We start from the raw sequence: 17190 nt of genomic DNA, 5'->3' as shown, positions 1-17190 counted from the left end.
ATAGATTCAAGTGGCCTGCTCTGTGAGCCATTGATATGTCGTTGAAACGACGTGAATTGATGCCGTCGAAGAGCCGTCGAAATGACGTTGGTCATGAGACTGACGTCAGAAAAACTTTCATTTCAGCACCTCTGGTAGACGTCGAATCGACCTGCCTGACCGACGTTGATTAGACGTCAAATAGACGTCAAAATGTTTGCTGGGATATGTTCAAAGGGCATTCTGAGCTTGCCGAGACGTAAACATAGCTTTTCGTCTCGTATATTCATAACCCAATGCAACTTTTAGGTAACATTAATCGGGTAACTTATAACGTTATGTGATGTAAAATTAATGGATTCATGTTACGCAGCAAGAACCCAGCTAACGTTATTGAAGAGTTGCTTTCATTTTCTTCAAACTAATAACAATTTTGAGCACTGAATTGTCACCATTTGTTGCCTAATTTAAGAGCCCCAACACAAAGTTACGTGTACTGCAACATTAATTATGCCATTGGTCTTTTCAGAGACGGCGTTTTTCAGGATTGCCATATGGATTCTCCTCGGCAATCAAAGAACCCGAACCGAGAGCCAAAGCGCAGTCAGAATCAGTCAAGCACTCCTCCTCAAAAAGATGCCTATGCCAGGCTCCTCAAACAGCACAGCAGCAAGAAGTTCAGTCTGTATGTGGAGCAGTATGCAAAGGACACCGCGTTTCAAAGGGAAGGAAACGGGCCGAGCACCCTGCTCAAAGCCGAGAGTGACGGACAGAACATACCACAGCGCAAAAGGGATCAAGTGACCAATGATTTCTCTGATTCCAGTGACTTCTCCCCATCTTCAATGAAAAGTAAAGGAGCGGAGAGTTCACTTTCTTTAAACATGGAGAAAGTAAGCACCCGCAGTGCACCGCAGGACTATGAAAGAAAGCAGGGGGTGCCTGACAGACAGCGATGGGGACAGAGAAGAGACACCGCCACCAGCCAGGATGGAGACGTTGAGTCTGGTGAGGAACTCGGCTCTTTAAAACCGAATGACTCGAAAAAAAAACACCAGAAGCAGCAGAAGAAAAACAAGGACACTCCCAGAGATGTTGCCTCAAAAGAGGCTGATTCAGTTGTTGGACGTCCCCAGTCCCCGAGTAAGAAAGCCGCTACGAGTGGACAGGAGCAAGATAAGGCAAAGAAGAAAAAAATGCCAAAACAAGCGACTCTAAAATCTGGTGTTGACCCAAGGCCCAAGTCTCCTTATGACAAAGACAAAAGACTTCAGCAGGCCAGAGGTAAATTGTGGGTTTGTTAAATGTTGGTCAGCAGGTGTACATACATAATATTTAGAATAATGTAGTTGCATACATTTGATGGTTTATGATGGATTAAATCAATGAGTTAAATCTTTTTCAGCTTCAACTGCAAATTCCCCTGCTGACAAGGGCAGGAACAAAGGAGGCAGAGGAGCAAAGAAACAAGTGTTTGAATCCTACATGGCATTTAAGGAGGTTTCCCATGGCCTTAAAAGAGGAGAACTCATTCAGGTACAAACCCACAGTTACTGTTGATTGTCCTCACCTCAGACACCTCAGACTTACTCAAATCTATATTAAGTATGGGTGGTCAAATCTCACAAAAAAAAATGGTGATTTCATTTCTAAATTCGATATGCTTCCCCTGCAGGGACAGTTAAGAATCAACCCAAAGAAATACCAAGAAGCATACGTCCCATCTCCTGTAAGTTCAAACCAGAATTAATTTGACAACATTGTTTTCCTGCCCCAGACATGTGTTTAATAGATTCTGTAAAAAAAAATAATATATATTTATTTTTATTATTATTATTATATTTTTTTTTCCTCAGGATGACACACGGGATATATTTTTGGACGGAGTTGTTTCTCGCAACAGAGCCCTGAACGGAGACGTAGTGGTGGTGCAAATCCTCCCTCGGGAGCTGTGGAGGGTAGACAACACTAACCCAAATATGCACAGTCTAGTTTTAGTTTGTAAGCCCCATGTCGTAAACTTGGGCATCATCTTTTCAAAGTTGGATTCTTGTAACAGCCTCCATTTTAGCTCCACAGGACAGCAACACCCTCCAGTAATAAGTGTGCCGGCAGGGGATGATGAATGTGTCTGTTTAGGTTGTGAGGTCAGATACTGACTGTGACGGTGCCAGTGAGTCAGGGGCCCAGAAAGAGAACATGGTGCAGAGGGCACAAAAGAAGACGGAGGGCACGCCCAAGCCCAACGTTATGGTGGAAGACCAGTGTAGCGACCAGGATGAACTCATCAGTAAAAAACAGAATACCACCCTCGCTGACACAAGTACTGTGATGGAGCTGTCGTTGGTGTTGCAGCTCTCGGCAAACTCAATTAATATGGGATCTATGATATCAAATTAAAATGATTCAGTTTCAGGGCCAGTAAACTAGAAACAAAGTGAATACATCAGCTGACACATCTACATTTTTCCTGTCATTTGATGGAAATAGGGGAGCCTCTGGAAGATCACTCAACCCCACGGCCCAATGGGGAAATACTCCAAAAGACTGCTAAAGTGAGTGTCTCGCCTATCCTATCTGTATTTCTTACTCACCCCATCCCTTCCTTTTTTATCAAGAACCACAATGATGCAGGGTTTTTGTCTCTACTCAACATGAAGCACTGCTCAGGGCATGACAAGACAGTTCAATGTAACTTGATTGTATGTGTTGGAAGCTTTAATATCCTTCTAAACTCCAATGAAGGCCTAAACCGTCATCCCCTTCAGCCAATGACGTACCACAACAACTTAACAAATAATTTGGCTACTTGACAATAAAAGCTACACATTTCTCATCACTGATAGGCCTAACATGAATACTGCTTGCATTAATTAGAACCAAAGATAACAAAAGTATTCACAGTATTCACATTCGTTTGTCTTCCAGGTGGTGTACATTGTTGAAAAGAAACACTCGAGAGCCGTGGCAGGCTTCCTGAAATTCCTACCAGATAAGCCTTTTGCCATGTTCTCCCCTGTGGACCACCGGGTTCCACGGATTAACGTCTTCCTCGCTGACTGTCCCGAAGACTTTCCTTTCCGGCCGGGTGACTACACCAACACCTTGTTCATATGTAGGATCACCAACTGGTCAGCTAACAGCATTTTTGCAGAAGGGTGAGTGGTGTATTCAAAGCTTGATGCAGGGCAGCCATTTTAACAGTATAACAAGCAGCCTGACTCTCTGGTAATGCTTCATCCAGTCATCTTGCTAAGACACTTGGCCAGGCTGGAGAAATCGAGCCAGAGACGGAGGCCATCCTGATAGAGCACAAAGTCGATATTTCTGAGTTCTCAGATGAGGTTTTGGGCTGCCTACCCAAGAACCTGCCTTGGACCATCCCTCCTGAGGAGCTGACGAAGAGGAAAGATCTGAGGTATCCCATTCATGCTCCAGCTCTGCATTGTTTTTAGCTTTTATGTTCTCTGAGTGGGAAAATGATAAATGAGCCAGATCCACTTTGGCACAAAACGAGGGAAGTGTACTCTGTAGATTCAGACTAATAACGCAGAACTTCTGTATTTATTTTGCTGATTGGGATTGAGTTTGGCACCCCATGGCAGCAAACAAGCATTTTAAATTTAAATTAATGAATTAAGTATATGTATATGATTAAAAAACCACTGTTTTCTCATGTGCAGGAAGGAGTGTATCTTCACCATCGACCCAGCTACTGCCAGAGACCTGGACGATGCTCTGTCTTGTAAACAACTCCCGGATGGTAATCTACCTGAACTGCTGAGCTTGATGATGATGATGATGATGATGATGATGATTAAATGTGATTATAGATACTGTTTTTCCTGTGGGAAGGGAGGTTGTGTCATAGTCTCGTCTTTTTCAAACACAGGCAACTTTGAGTTGGGAGTCCACATTGCTGATGTGAGTTATTTCGTGGAGGAGGACAACGCTCTGGACGCCGTTGCCAGTCAAAGAGCAACTAGTGTGTACATGGTTCAAAAGGTGAGGGCTCCTTGCTCATCTTCAGAAGTATACTTGAAACTACTAGTTGTTGTGTTGACTGTTGATTTGTAGCTTAATAAACATACCTTTCATGCTATCTTCATCACTAAATGCCTTCCCGTTGTTTTGCCACTGCCCAGGTCATCCCCATGTTGCCCAGGCTACTGTGTGAAGAGCTGTGCAGTCTGAATCCTCTCACCGACAAACTGACTTTCTCTGTCATTTGGAAAATCACACCGGAGGGGAAGGTATGGCCATTTAAAATTAAATTGTGATAGGATTTGCTCTGGATTTTCTTTCTGTTTCGTGTATCATCTCATTGGTTCCACTCCATTGCCCCACCCCTCCAGATCCTAAGTGAATGGTTTGGCCGCTCGGTCATCCGCTCCTGCGTGAAGCTCAGTTACGACCATGCTCAGAGCATGATTGAGGCCCCTGAAAAGATGTTCACTGCAGAGGAGCTGCCACCTGCCGATCCCGAACACCCCATTGATGAGATCCATCGGGCTGTGCTCAACATGCATTCCATTGCCAAGAACCTCCGGGCTCAGCGCTTCTCAGGAGGAGCCCTCAGACTGGACCAGGTTTGCCTTTGTTGACTTGTGTTTGACTGTGGTCTCTATGGTAGGATTTCTTTTCTTAGTTATGCTGTATGGCATGGTAAAGTCTGTGTAGCCCACCGGTCATGGTTTGGCAAAATTAGGGTTCATCCAAGTAAATTTAAGAGTTTGCTGGAAGAGATTTAACAAAGTTTTGAGCTCAGTTAACCTAATATAACCCAATAATTCTTATATAACAGTTGTGCATTAGAAATTATTTTTAACAAAACCCACATTATTTAATTTGTCAGCTTTTTGACATTATTTTCACATACATGCCTTTTTCAATTTCAGATGAAATTATCTTTCACCCTGGACAAAGAGACCATGATGCCTCAAGGCTGCTATGTTTACCAGTACAGAGATAGTAACAAGTGAGTAACAAACCCTCTTCAGATACATCTCTGATGTGTTTCTTCTCCAAAATAAAAATGTATTTAATGTGATGCGTGTTAAAGATATATTTAGTCTGGAGGGGTAAATATCGGTTGTTTGTTTGTTATTTTTCCACCGCTCTGGCCATTTAGCAACATTGTAATATATAACTGTGTTCTCTAGGTTGGTGGAGGAGTTCATGTTACTGGCTAACATTGCCACAGCGCACCACATCCACTCCAGATTCCCTCAGCTGGCCCTGCTCAGAAACCACCTGCCACCAAAGGCCAAAATGGTGGATGAGCTGCAGGAGCTTTGTGACCAGTTGGGAATCCACATAGATTTCTCTTCTGCAGGAGCGTTGCATGTCAGTATTCACAATGTAGCAGATGTAGCCCGGTTTCTAAAATCTCAGTAGAACTAGAAATTATGTGTCGTCCTGCATCAGCATGCAAGGTACAAAGTTAAGCTTATCTTTAAGTGATCAAATTCAGAATCTCAGCATTATAAGAATTACAATTCTTGTCCAGTGTATTATTTTATTGTGTTCTATGTGTTGGTATCTCACAGTGGATCTGAAGCTCAATAAGTGATTCACTAAGTCTTTTGATTTTATGAAAATGATGTAAAAGAATAAGTCAGTATATGTGATTAAAGCCTCTTTTCTGCTTCTCCATGCAGAGGAGTCTCCACAGTGGTCTTGGTGATGATGAGTATACCACGGCCAGAAAGGAAGTCCTCACCCACATGTGCTTCAGACCCATGCTGGTTAGAGCTACGTGAACACTTCTGAAGGACACCTTGTTTTTATCCATTTCTCAAATTTGTGCAGAACACAGACAAATGACTTCTTAAAATTGACAAAAATTAGAATAAACTGTTACCGTTAAAGAAAATCATGGCGTCTTATCAGTTGTAATGGCATTTTGAGCAAAAGTAATATTTGAAAGTCACTGGTAACAAATCATTAATTCTGTCTCAAGATGATAGTCGCATAAACTATTTGATTTTGAAAATAATGTTATGAATATTTGACAATCCTGACTCCTACTTAATGTAGTACAGAATAATTTGTTTTGTGAGATTGGAACTAAATATGTACTATTGTAAGAAGAAACCTTTCCAGCAATACGTTTCTATATTAAATGTGGGTTATTGGTATTTTCCAGATGGCGTTGTACTTCTGTACAGGTGTTCTTGAGGATCAGAAGTTGTTTAAGCACTACACCCTCAACGTTCCTCTCTACACTCACTTCACATCCCCCATCAGACGTTACGCCGACATCATTGTGCACCGGCTTCTGGCTTCTTCACTGAGTGTGTACCTTCTCTCTAGAAAATTTAAGCAAATAACAGAATGTCCTGTTTGGGTCAGATAGTGTTGGGCTCGTATAGAAAGATATAACTGGTTGATGATGTAGAAAAGAGAAAAAGCAGCCTCAGATCTCATATTGAGTTGATGTGTTATTAGTACTGTTGCCTTTGTCATTGTTTCTGCACTTCACTAGTGTGTGTACGTCAGTTTCCTCTGGTACTCACTATGTGTGTGTTCACTTTGCATGCAGATTGTGGGCCTAATCTGGGGCTGTCGGCAAAAGAAGTCGAAAAACAGGCATCACACTGTAATGACAAGAAGACTATGTCGAAGACAGTCCAGAAGCTCAGCTCTGAGCTCTTCTTTGGAGTGTTTGTAAAGGTGGGTGGCCAAATCGAAGTATTCTGTCAACACACACTTTTCTCTTTCTGGTAGATCTCTGCTTTTTTTTTTTTTTTTTTTTTTTTTTTTGCTTCAGAGGGTTTTTTTCTCAACATATATTGTGAAATGTGGTGTCACATACGTTTAATATCTGCCTTTATTTTCGATGTTATATTCTGTCATTTGAGCTCCTAAGTTAAACAATTTTGGTTGACATTATTTGCTGGTCAGGTTCTAGTTGAAGAATATGGCTGGTGAGGTGAGTTGAGTTGCAGCTTATTTGGTATCCTCCAGCCATTCATCTGGATGCCCCAAAAAATGTAAAAAAAAAAAAAGTGTGAGTTTAAACCAGTTCCCAGGTCAAAACCCTACTGAAGTATGTTTTGTTCTGTGCTCCACAGGACTGCGGCCCTCTGGACTCTGAGGCCATGGTGATGCGCGTGCTTGATCAGTCCTTTGATGTGCTGGTTCTTCGATATGGAGTACAGAAACGCGTTTACTGCAAGGTCAGCTTTAATACACTCTATTTGAAGGGATCAATTTAGTAGCAGCAGTATATTAATGAATCATTACACATAATACAATAGGTATAAACACTATACAATCTAGTACAGTACGGAAAAGGACCTGCCTGAAGTGCTATCCTACATTATTAATTTAAGCTACTCCCAGAAAATAAAAACAATATTAAAATAATAATAACAGTTACAGCTTTACATTTGTTCATACATTGGTAGTTAATGAAATGTTTCCAATGTTTTTGCTCTTAAAGTGGCAATCTCAAGGTCACTAGGTCTACTGATATTATTGCAATATTTATATACATTTTCTGAGATCTTTTCAGTGTATAATATATTTCAATTCAGCTTTGTCATCTAACTATAAAAGCAATAAATCAGTGTCTGTACGTGGGTATGCCCTACGCATATCTCAAAAACCATCCATCTCATCTACTTTACCCATGGCGGGTGTGTTGCGAGGGACCCAAAGGACGTGCAAATTTGGTGCAAATTGGACACACGATACATTCAGTATGAATAAACAAACAAACAGCGCTCTGTGCAGCAGCGGGCGTGGGCGTTCAGGAGTTTCAGGACTGAGTTGAGCATATCGTCCGCAGGAGGCCATTGTAGGCCGCGGTTAATTAACTGCAGTCCACTTCCACTGCAAGTCAACGAGCTCTACAGAAACGGCACCACTCTGCCATTGGAACTCAAATTGTGTACATCTTTGCCAGATTGACTTATAATGTTACCACCGGCAAAATACCTCCACTTATGAAATCCATTCTTCACTTTCTAACAGCAGTTATGTCAAAGGAAGCCACTTATATTGCTATTTAGATAGATTTAGATATTAATACAGCCGCAAAGTGTATTTCACCGGTGCTTCTTGCCGCGAGTCACCGGGCTGGGGTGTGTTTTTCCAATATACCAGCCTGTATCGAACTGTGTTTTTTTTTTTTACCGCGAGTAACCAGACTATTATTTCCCCAAAACAAGCTTGTTCAGGAGAGACATGAAAGTGAAGTGACAGTTTCATTTGAAACAGTTTGAAATTGTTGTTTCCACCTTCAGTCTGTTGAGGGCCTGGACTCATTCCGCTATCATAAGGTGGGGAAGAAATCGGAGCTGACTCTGGTCTGGACCGCACAGGACCAAGAGAACGCTCCAGTTGAGCAGGTGAGAACTCCACACTCCAAATACCATTGTCATCGTTTAGCCTAATAATAGGAAAATAGAAATATTATTCAATATAAATATGTCTGATAATAGTTTTGAAGGTACATCAAAACAACAGTAGTATGATAGTTGAGACACAGAGAAACTATTAATCATTTTACTACAGTATCCTCTCAGGTAAGGTATATGACCTTTATGCAGCCCTCTCTGATGAGTTGTTAATATTAAATGTAAATGTATAAAACAATTAACAGCATAAAGAAGAAGAAAAAACCCAGAGGAAATCAAAATTACTAACTTGTTCCCTGAAGGGATGAACCAGCTAGCAGGGGTTAAGGTGTAAAATGATGTAGAATGTAAATGGCAATAACAATCATTTCTTATTCCCACTTGCAGGTCATTTCAATCTTCACGTTAGTGGAGGTGCAGCTCAAAGCGGACGATGCAGCCATGAAGTACAACGCGGTGCTCAAGAGGCCCAGGGAAAACGACTCGTAAACCCTTAAATAGTACACACAAATGCTCATATGGACATTTTGAATTGCACATTTTGTTTCTTATTGGTTTAGTAGTAATAGTTTAGAAGCAGTATTACTGTGGTAAGCAGGGGAATTGCTGATGGGAGTTTAGGTCGGAGTCAGATTTCAATTGAAATCCCCCACTGAGTTTTGATTTGCTGAAGAACAGAGCTTCCAGCTTTTCTTTGGTTTCCATTAATTTCTCTATTACATGGAAGTCCACATTTATTGACTGGCACCATGTACCCACCCCGGGCATAAAAGTTGGCTTTCATTCTTCAGCCATCTTGAAAGTAGAACTATGCTATGCGTTGGAAACTGGTTGACTACGGGACATGTTTAAGTTATAATAAGACGTAAACACATATGTTTTAATTCAAGGCCTCATTGTCCCACTAATGGGTTCACTATTTTCTGTAATTCAGTGGGTGGATCTCAAGTTGAATTGCGACTCCGGTCTGACGGGGAAAGCAGCAAGTAGTTTTTATTTTACTGATGATTTATTGACCTTTTGTGAGGACATGTAACATGTTGTAGTGGCTGTGATATAACTTGTGGCTAGTGTGGAGCTATGTGAATCAAACAGTAACAATGTAGCATTAATAGCAAGGGAAAACCTTTTTGTCTACATCAGACTGACAGAACAAGTATGTTAACGTTACCACGCGCCATCCAGGACTTTTTACCTTGTCGTATGTATTTATAGTGTTTTATACAGGAAGCGTTTTCAGATCCTTCTGGGTTGCGGACGGAGTCTTGAAGAACACATCCTAGGACATTTCATTTGATTTAAAGTCTTGAAGGAGGGTCTCATCGATCTAACATATTGTTCTGGACTAAACTGAGGCCCACTTTCTGTACTTAATGTGCAAGATGGGCCAAAGATTTCTAATTTATCAACTAACTTATTGTTTTTAATACAAAACATGGGAATGACTTGAATTGCTGCTGAGAGTAGTTGGGGGGCGGTCTTGAGATCTTGAGGGCCTTATGAGTTTTTGAGTGGTCCCAAGCGTTATTTGTGGGGTTTTTAATGCTCAGAAGAGATTTATGCAGCAAAAATACTTTATGGAGCTCATTAATGTCAACTGTGAATTTCAGCCTTAATTTAACCAAGCAACGCTAAAAAGATTTGTCAGTGTTGCTGCATATTTTAGAAGATTAAAAGTTGTGCGCCTTCCTCAATGTGCCTGTCTTTAGTTCTCAGTGCCACGTAGTGTCATATATTCAGTCTTCAAAATGTTTTTATTTTTGGATTTCAAATCTATTATTTGACAGAAAAAGCTTTTGACAGTTTCCTTGAAAGACCATTAGCTATTGTTTTTTAAGTTATTTTATTTCACTGTCTGTGATGTGAGCTTTAAATGTATTTTAAACCAGCAAGTTAAGTGATTGTTCAAAACCAATATACAGACTTAGTAGGATGTGTTTCTGTGATTAGGATTCAATAATAATATTCTCACATTTGAAAACCTGAGAATGCCGTTAAAGTCAAAAGAAAAATTCAAGTACAATTTCTGTGTCTTTTGCAAAGTTGTTACATGTAACTTTGATTCTGGTCAGTATTCAAAGTGAATTTGTACTCTGCTAAACCACCATACAAAGCAATAGATAGTTGTACTTGTCTTTAGGGAAATAAATACATACGTGAATGACTCCAACTGTTTTTTTCCCCTCCCTCGATACTGGTTTAAACATAACTACATTTAGGTGGTGATGCTAGAGCCACTGAATGTTGCACCGCCCTCATCTGTTTAGTTTATATTGCGAATAAACAGAGATAATCTCTGTGCGATTTATTACCAGGGAGTGTTTGTGATTAATAGACTATAAACAAATAAACGGCAAACAATGTTAGGGGCTAACAGTGGGGCATTAAGCTAGCTGCTGAAGAGATGGGTTTCCTCAGTAGAGATAAAAGGAGAGTGAATATTTGAATTTCCAGGTAGACACAAAAATATGACAATATTGCTTGTTTTGATGTATGTTTGTCATATTTAACGTGTTAATGGTAAACGCCAGAAGTTTGCTAACTGGTCATACCAGACCACTTAAGACTGTAGTAGAATTCTTTTTTTTTATTAATGATTACAAATTAAACCTTTCATTTGTATGAAGAAGAAAGTGTTATTTTTGTTTTTATTTTTTAATTTTAGTATCAAAAATATATATATATATATATATATCTCATTGTACAGCTAATGGATGACATATTTGGCCGTTCGGGGGTGGGGACTGCACCTGTGGGACCATGCAGCATCGACGAGCCGCAGCCTGGTCCCTCAACTGCCACTCCATCGGTCGGAAAATCCACTGGAAAAAAAAGGACGGCATTAGCAGCAAAGATTTGCACAAGACTTACCTGTTGCATGCTGATTGCTTTGATGCCCTGTTTAGGCTTTTGAAATAAAATGTATAATTTCGTCTGTTAAAATAAGCAAATTGAACATCCATCCATTTTCTACCGCTTATCCTGTATTCAGGGTCACGGGGGGGCTGGAGCCGATCCCAGCTGACATTGGGCGAAGGCAGGGTACACCCTGGACAGGACGCCAGTCTATCACAGGGCTAACATATAGAGACAAACAACCATTCACGCTCACATTCACACCTATGGGCAATTTAGAGTCACCAATGAACCTATCCCCATCCTGCATGTCTTTGGACTGTGGGAGGAAGCCAGAGAACCCGGAGAGAACCCACGCTTACACGGGGAGAACATGCAAACTCCACACAGAAGGAACCCTTTTCTCTTTTCTTTCATGAGTGTAAAGTGTTCTTTGTTTGACCAACCAGTGAAAGTGGACAAGGCAACACAAGACAAAAGATACGGTTTAAAGGAGTCCTTTTTATTTATAGAAATATATAAAAACTAATCAAGTCTATGGGGAAAGTAATTAAAAGAGTCTGGAGGAGGTGGCTGAGAGCGTGGCTCCGTGTGGCCTGGTGAGTGGCCGGGCTTCACTCACACAGGCTGGCTGGATCTGCTGGTCAGTTGGTGTACTGGTTCGGTGTCAAGGCTGTATCATCATTGCTGGCGCTATGTGCTGTGCTGTGCTGCTTACGACTGCTGCAGGCTGCTGCACTCCACTTCGTGGCTGTAAAGCGCTTCTGTTCAGCCCTTGAGGTTCCAACCTGACCCAGCGTCCAAAGTGACTCCAGCCTACGCCACACGCCACCTGTCACAGGGAAGATCAGAGGGAGACTCAACACCAGATACATTCACTTACAATTTCTTAAGACCTCAGACCACATCCACACAGGTACCTGTCACAGGGAAGATCAGAGGGAGACTGAAGGAGAGAGTGTGTGTGGGTAATTAAGCTGGTTGCCGACCTATCCAGCACACCTGTTTCCAGTTAGCCCGTCACCATGCAATCACTGCAGACACACTCACAGCAAAATCCACCACAGTGTCACACCAATACAAAGATTACTAGCCGATACAGCTTTACCCTGTTACACCCCTCCCTGCTGAAACGGTCATTGTCCCAATGACCACTGTGCCACGGCACACTGGCTCTAACGGTCCTGGTAGCGCTGTGGGGGCATGCCTCTGGTCGCTCTGGTGGATCGTCTGGGCTCTGGAGTCCTGGACGCTGGTCTTGCCTCAGCATCTGTAGGAACCCAGAACCCAACCCATGGGGGCCCGACGGGACCCCTGTTTGAGGTCTGTGGCTGGGGGCTTATGGGCTGGATCACTCGATGATTCGGGCCATCTGACACCTGACCGGGGCCTTGCATCCCAGGCTGTAGTGGTGCTGACAGGGGTCTCAAGAGGTTACGATGCACAACTTTTTCAACATTTCTCCCCACTTGTCTGATGACATACACTGGAAGTTCGGGGTCTGGCTGCTTAATCACCATGTACGGTTGTTGCTCCCACTTATTGACCAGTTTACCCCGGCCCTTGGCTCTCATGTCCTGTAAAAGTACCTGTTGGCCTGTGGTCAGTGGTGAGCCATCCGCCTTCTGGTCGTAGTAGGTCTTTTGTCTGGCCATCTCAGAGTCTCTGTGTTGTACGGCCCTTTCAAATGCGAGCTGCAGCCTCCGTTGGTGACATTTGACCCAATCCTCTGCTGATGAGCAGCCCACATTCTCTGAGAGTCCTAGGAGGCGGTCCTGTGGGAGAAATCCCTGCCTCCCAAACATTAAGTAGTGTGGGGGATAGCCAGTAGAGCTGTGCACTGTGTTGTTGTATACCTGTAACACTTCTGGGAGATGTTCATGCCAGTTCCTCTTGTCCTCCCCCAGGGTCCCCAGCAGTCCTAGGAGGGTCCTATTAAAGCGTTCACAAGCGCCATTTCCTGCTGGGTGGTAAGGCGTAGTGTGGCTTTTGGCCACTTTATGCAAGTTACAGAGTTCTTTCATGAGATGCGATTCAAAATTAGGGCCTTGGTCAGACAACAGACGTTTAGGTGCACCAAAAGGCTGGATTACTTTATTCCACAGTACCTTAGCTGTTGTTGTTGCTGTTTGGTCTCTGGTCGCTACTGCCCAGGCGTACTTGGTGAAGTGATCTACCATAACCAGCACATTGTGGTATGCGTCTTCTGGGTGACCTATGGACAAAAAATCTACAGACAATAATTCCAAGGGAGCAGAGGTCAAAATAGGGGTCAGAGGCGCAGGCCTAGAGTTAGGAGCCTTACGCAAAACACACTGCTGGCATCGTGCGCACCGATCTGTTACCTCCTTGGCCAATTGTGGCCAAAAAAACCTCCTCTGAATCAGAGAGACAGTCTTTTCAGGGCCCCAGTGTCCAGCCTGCTCATGATACAACTGCCAGATATAATGTCGCTCCCCTTCAGGAACCACATGTTGGGTTATGGGGTCAACTTCCTTTGGGTCCTGTCGTGTCCGACACAGCATTCCATCCACCAGGGAAAGCCGGGGTCAGTGACGCAGGATCTGCTGGACTGGCTTGGTCTCTCGTTGTCGCTCTCCTTTATTGGGCAGAAAGCCCCTTTGTACATACTTGATTACTCTGACCAAAGTGGGGTCCGCATTTTGAAGACTCCTCCACTGGTCAGGTGTCCTTTCCGGAAACAAGGGTATCCCCGGTGTAGCACTTTGAAGGCTCGGCTTTGTAATGTTCTTTCCTGCACTGATGCACAGTGCTTTCACAGTCCTGGCTCCAATATGGGTGAAAGCTGGTATCTCCAGCCCCTCTTTTCTCTCCTCAGAGTCTGATGTGGGGGCTTCTGGGGGAAAACGAGACAGAGCATCTGCACTTTGATTAGTACGTCCTGGTTTATATTTTATTTCAAACTGAAAGCTCGCCAGGCGCGCTGCCCATCTCTGCTCCAAGCTCCCAAGTTTAGCCGAGTTTAAGTGCACCAGAGGATTATTGTCTGTATATATAACAAATGGAGCACAGTGCAAGTATTCTGCAAATTTCTGGGTTACTGCCCAGGTCAAAGCCAAAAATTCCAGCTTAAAGGAGCTGTAATTTTTGTCGTTTTTCTCTGTGGGGCTTAAGGCCCGGCTGGCAAATGCAATTACCCTCTTTTCCATCCTGCACCTGACTCAGTACAGCTCCCAGGCCTCGGCTGCTGGCGTCTGTATACACGACAAAAGGAAGGTCAAAATCAGCATAAGCCAGTATTGGTGCAGAGGTTAGGGTCTTCTTTAGGGTGTCAAAAGCATCCTGACAAGTTGAGTCCCAGTTAGCAATTAGTTGATGACCTGAGGCTCTTGAGTGTTTTGGACTGATTCCTCTTAAGAGTTCGTTTAATGGTTTGGCTATTTTAGCAAAGTCTTTCACAAACCTGCGATAATAGCCGGCCAGTCCCAAAAAAGACTGTAGTTGTTTCACTGTCTTGGGGGTCGGCCATTCTTGAACACACTTCACCTTCTCGGGGTCTGGGGAGATCCCCTCTGCTGACACACGATGTCCCAAGTACTGCACTTCTTTTTTCAACAGGTGGCACTTGTCAGACTTTAATTTTAAGCCATGTTTTTTCAGTTTGTCCAAAATGACATCCAAATGTTTTAGGTGTGAATCAAAGTCAGGAGAATATATTATGACATCAAGGTAAATCAACAAAGACTGTAGGTTGTGGTCTCCTAAACAGGTGTGCATTAACCTTTGGAATGTGGCAGGCGCATTTGACAACCCAAAAGGCATTCGGGTAAATTCATATAGCCCCATGGGAGTAACAAAGGCAGTCTTTTCCCTGTCGGCGGGGCCAACCTCAACCTGCCAATATCCACTCGCCAGGTCTAATGTGGAAAAATACTTTGCTTTGTTCAAGCTGGCCAATGACTCCTCAATTCGAGGGAGTGGGTAAGCATCTTTGTGGGTTGCTGCATTGAGCTTCCGATAATCCACACAGAATCGTGGTGTTCCATCTTTTTTGCGCACTAATACGATGGGGGCAGCCCAAGGACTAGCGCTGGGTGTAATGATTTTAGAATCCAACATACCTTGAAGCAGGGTTTTCACTTCCTGATACATTTTTGGTGGAATCTGCCTGTAGCGTTCCCTCACAGGCGGAGCATCACCAGTGGGAATCACATGCTGGACGATGCTTGTCCTGCCATAATCTTCATCATGTGTGGCAAAAACTGCTCGATGTTTGTGCAGCAGGGTCTGCATTTTTTCTCTCTCCTCTGCAGATAAACCAAGGTCAGCTACATCAGGCAATGAACTCTTTTCAGTATGTTTACTTTTCTCCAGGCTTACTTTAACAGCATTGGTGCTGACCCGGACCATACTCACACTATGCTCTGGTGTGATATCGGCTGGATCAACCTCACACGTCTTAGCTAGTTTCTGATGTCTATAAAGATACATTGGGGAGTCATTTGGATTTTTGATTTTAATTAGAACTCTCCCCCTTTGAACTGTTGACAGGGATCGAGCTACAAAAAGTCCACCCACCTCCTCAGGTTCCACGAGGCACTGGTAGTCTTTTCCACCTGGTCCCGCCTTGGTCCGGCCCCACAGCAGCACCTCACTCTGAGCTGGAACTCTCACAGGACGGCGATTGATGGTGCGCACGTGCCCAATGGAGCCATCTGGAGCCACAAACTGTGCCTGTGTGGAACAGATTTTAAAGGCCATAGCCCACGCCTGTTGTTGGCGCCGACTGCCAGAAAGACAGTGCAAGGGCTTGTTGTCCATGTTTCTCCAACAACTTCTAATAATGTTCATGCCCACCACCCCTTCTGTATCAGTTAGGCAGTGATCTTTAACAACCAGAAACCCACCCTCAGGAACTTCGACTTCTCCAACTTTAACAGGTAACAACACATAACCTAAATAAGGAATGTCCAGTCCATTAGCAGCTTGTAAGGTCAGCCAGCTGTCAGCCTCCTTAAGCCGTTCACCTTTTTCTGCAAAATGTTCCAAGAAAAAACTGTTCTTCATCAAGGACACATTTGACCCTGTATCAAGGATGCAATTAACAGGGACATCACCAAGCAACAGGTTAACTTTAGGGACATCTCCAATTAATTTGTGTGTGTCTTCATGTAGAGGCCCATTCACTTCTGAACACCCCACTGTCTGGGCCGCCACAGTGGTGTATTCTAGTTTAACGATGCTGACCTTTGTCTGTTTGTGCATGAGCGTGCTATATGTCCAGGTTGAGAACAAAGGTTGCAAATGGGATTACCCTGGCCATCATACCGGTTTGCTGAACCTAACCGGGGTTGGTTCCTCCTCGGTGGTCCACTTCGAGGGGCAGGCTGGCTCCACTCTGCACCCCGTGGTGCCCTCTGGTGCAGCTCTGACCGGATCTCTTGAATTAAAGACTGGGACAGTTCATTAAATTTATTTGACATTTGTGTGTTCATTTCATCCCTTAATTGTGTCTTGATTTGTTCCAAATCCTTTACATGAGGAGAATTAACTTGGTTGTGTCCCCTCATGGCAAGGCAGTGTGCTTGTTCAAATGTTTCCCCATATGCTTGTTCCTTTAAGGAGAGCTCTGCCTTGATGGTCTGAAACGTCAGACTATCATCCAATAGAATCTTGGCTCTGAATTCCCCCCTCGTCGCAGAGTCTCTCAGCCCCTCAATCAAATGATCTCGGAGCAACACATCGTCATCTCTGATGCCCCTTGAGTCTTTTTTCTTGAGCCTAAGAAAGTCTTCCTGCAGTCTCAATGCAAAAGAACTAATGTCCTCATGTGGCTCTTGGCGGGCATTAAAAAACTGAGAGCGCAGGACTGAGGCAGTGGCTCTATCCCCATACAACTTATCTAATTCCCCAAAAATCAGCTCAGCTGTGTTGCGCTTCTCTGGAGGTAAAATTAAAATCTCTCTCTTAGCTTTTCCCTCCAGACAACATAGCGTTAATTCAGCTCTAAAATCGTTTGGGACTCCTT

At 43.4% G+C, this 17190-nt stretch overlaps 1 protein-coding gene across 1 annotated transcript; it reads left to right on the top strand.

Moving 5' to 3' along the window:
• The first annotated feature begins 517 nt into the window (after positions 1 to 517).
• Positions 518 to 10523, top strand: LOC311024524 (DIS3-like exonuclease 2). The gene is made up of 20 exons (XM_084026959.1): positions 518 to 1263; positions 1385 to 1515; positions 1655 to 1708; positions 1836 to 1937; positions 2119 to 2302; positions 2470 to 2534; positions 2908 to 3137; positions 3224 to 3397; positions 3663 to 3742; positions 3872 to 3984; positions 4125 to 4232; positions 4335 to 4568; positions 4878 to 4957; positions 5142 to 5325; positions 5640 to 5726; positions 6128 to 6275; positions 6524 to 6654; positions 7056 to 7160; positions 8232 to 8336; positions 8733 to 10523. The coding sequence occupies exons 1-20, from the start codon at positions 534 to 536 to the stop codon at positions 8832 to 8834; spliced, it is 3147 nt and encodes a 1048-aa protein (XP_083883085.1). The 5' UTR covers positions 518 to 533; the 3' UTR covers positions 8835 to 10523.
• The last annotated feature ends 6667 nt before the right edge of the window (positions 10524 to 17190 follow it).

This window comes from Eutrigla gurnardus, assembly GCF_963514095.1.
Source record: "Eutrigla gurnardus genome assembly, chromosome: 2".
In the NCBI taxonomy this organism is placed as follows: Eukaryota; Metazoa; Chordata; class Actinopteri; order Perciformes; family Triglidae; genus Eutrigla; species Eutrigla gurnardus.
Note: the sequence above shows the minus strand (reverse complement) of the source record. Positions and strands in the feature narration are given on the sequence as shown.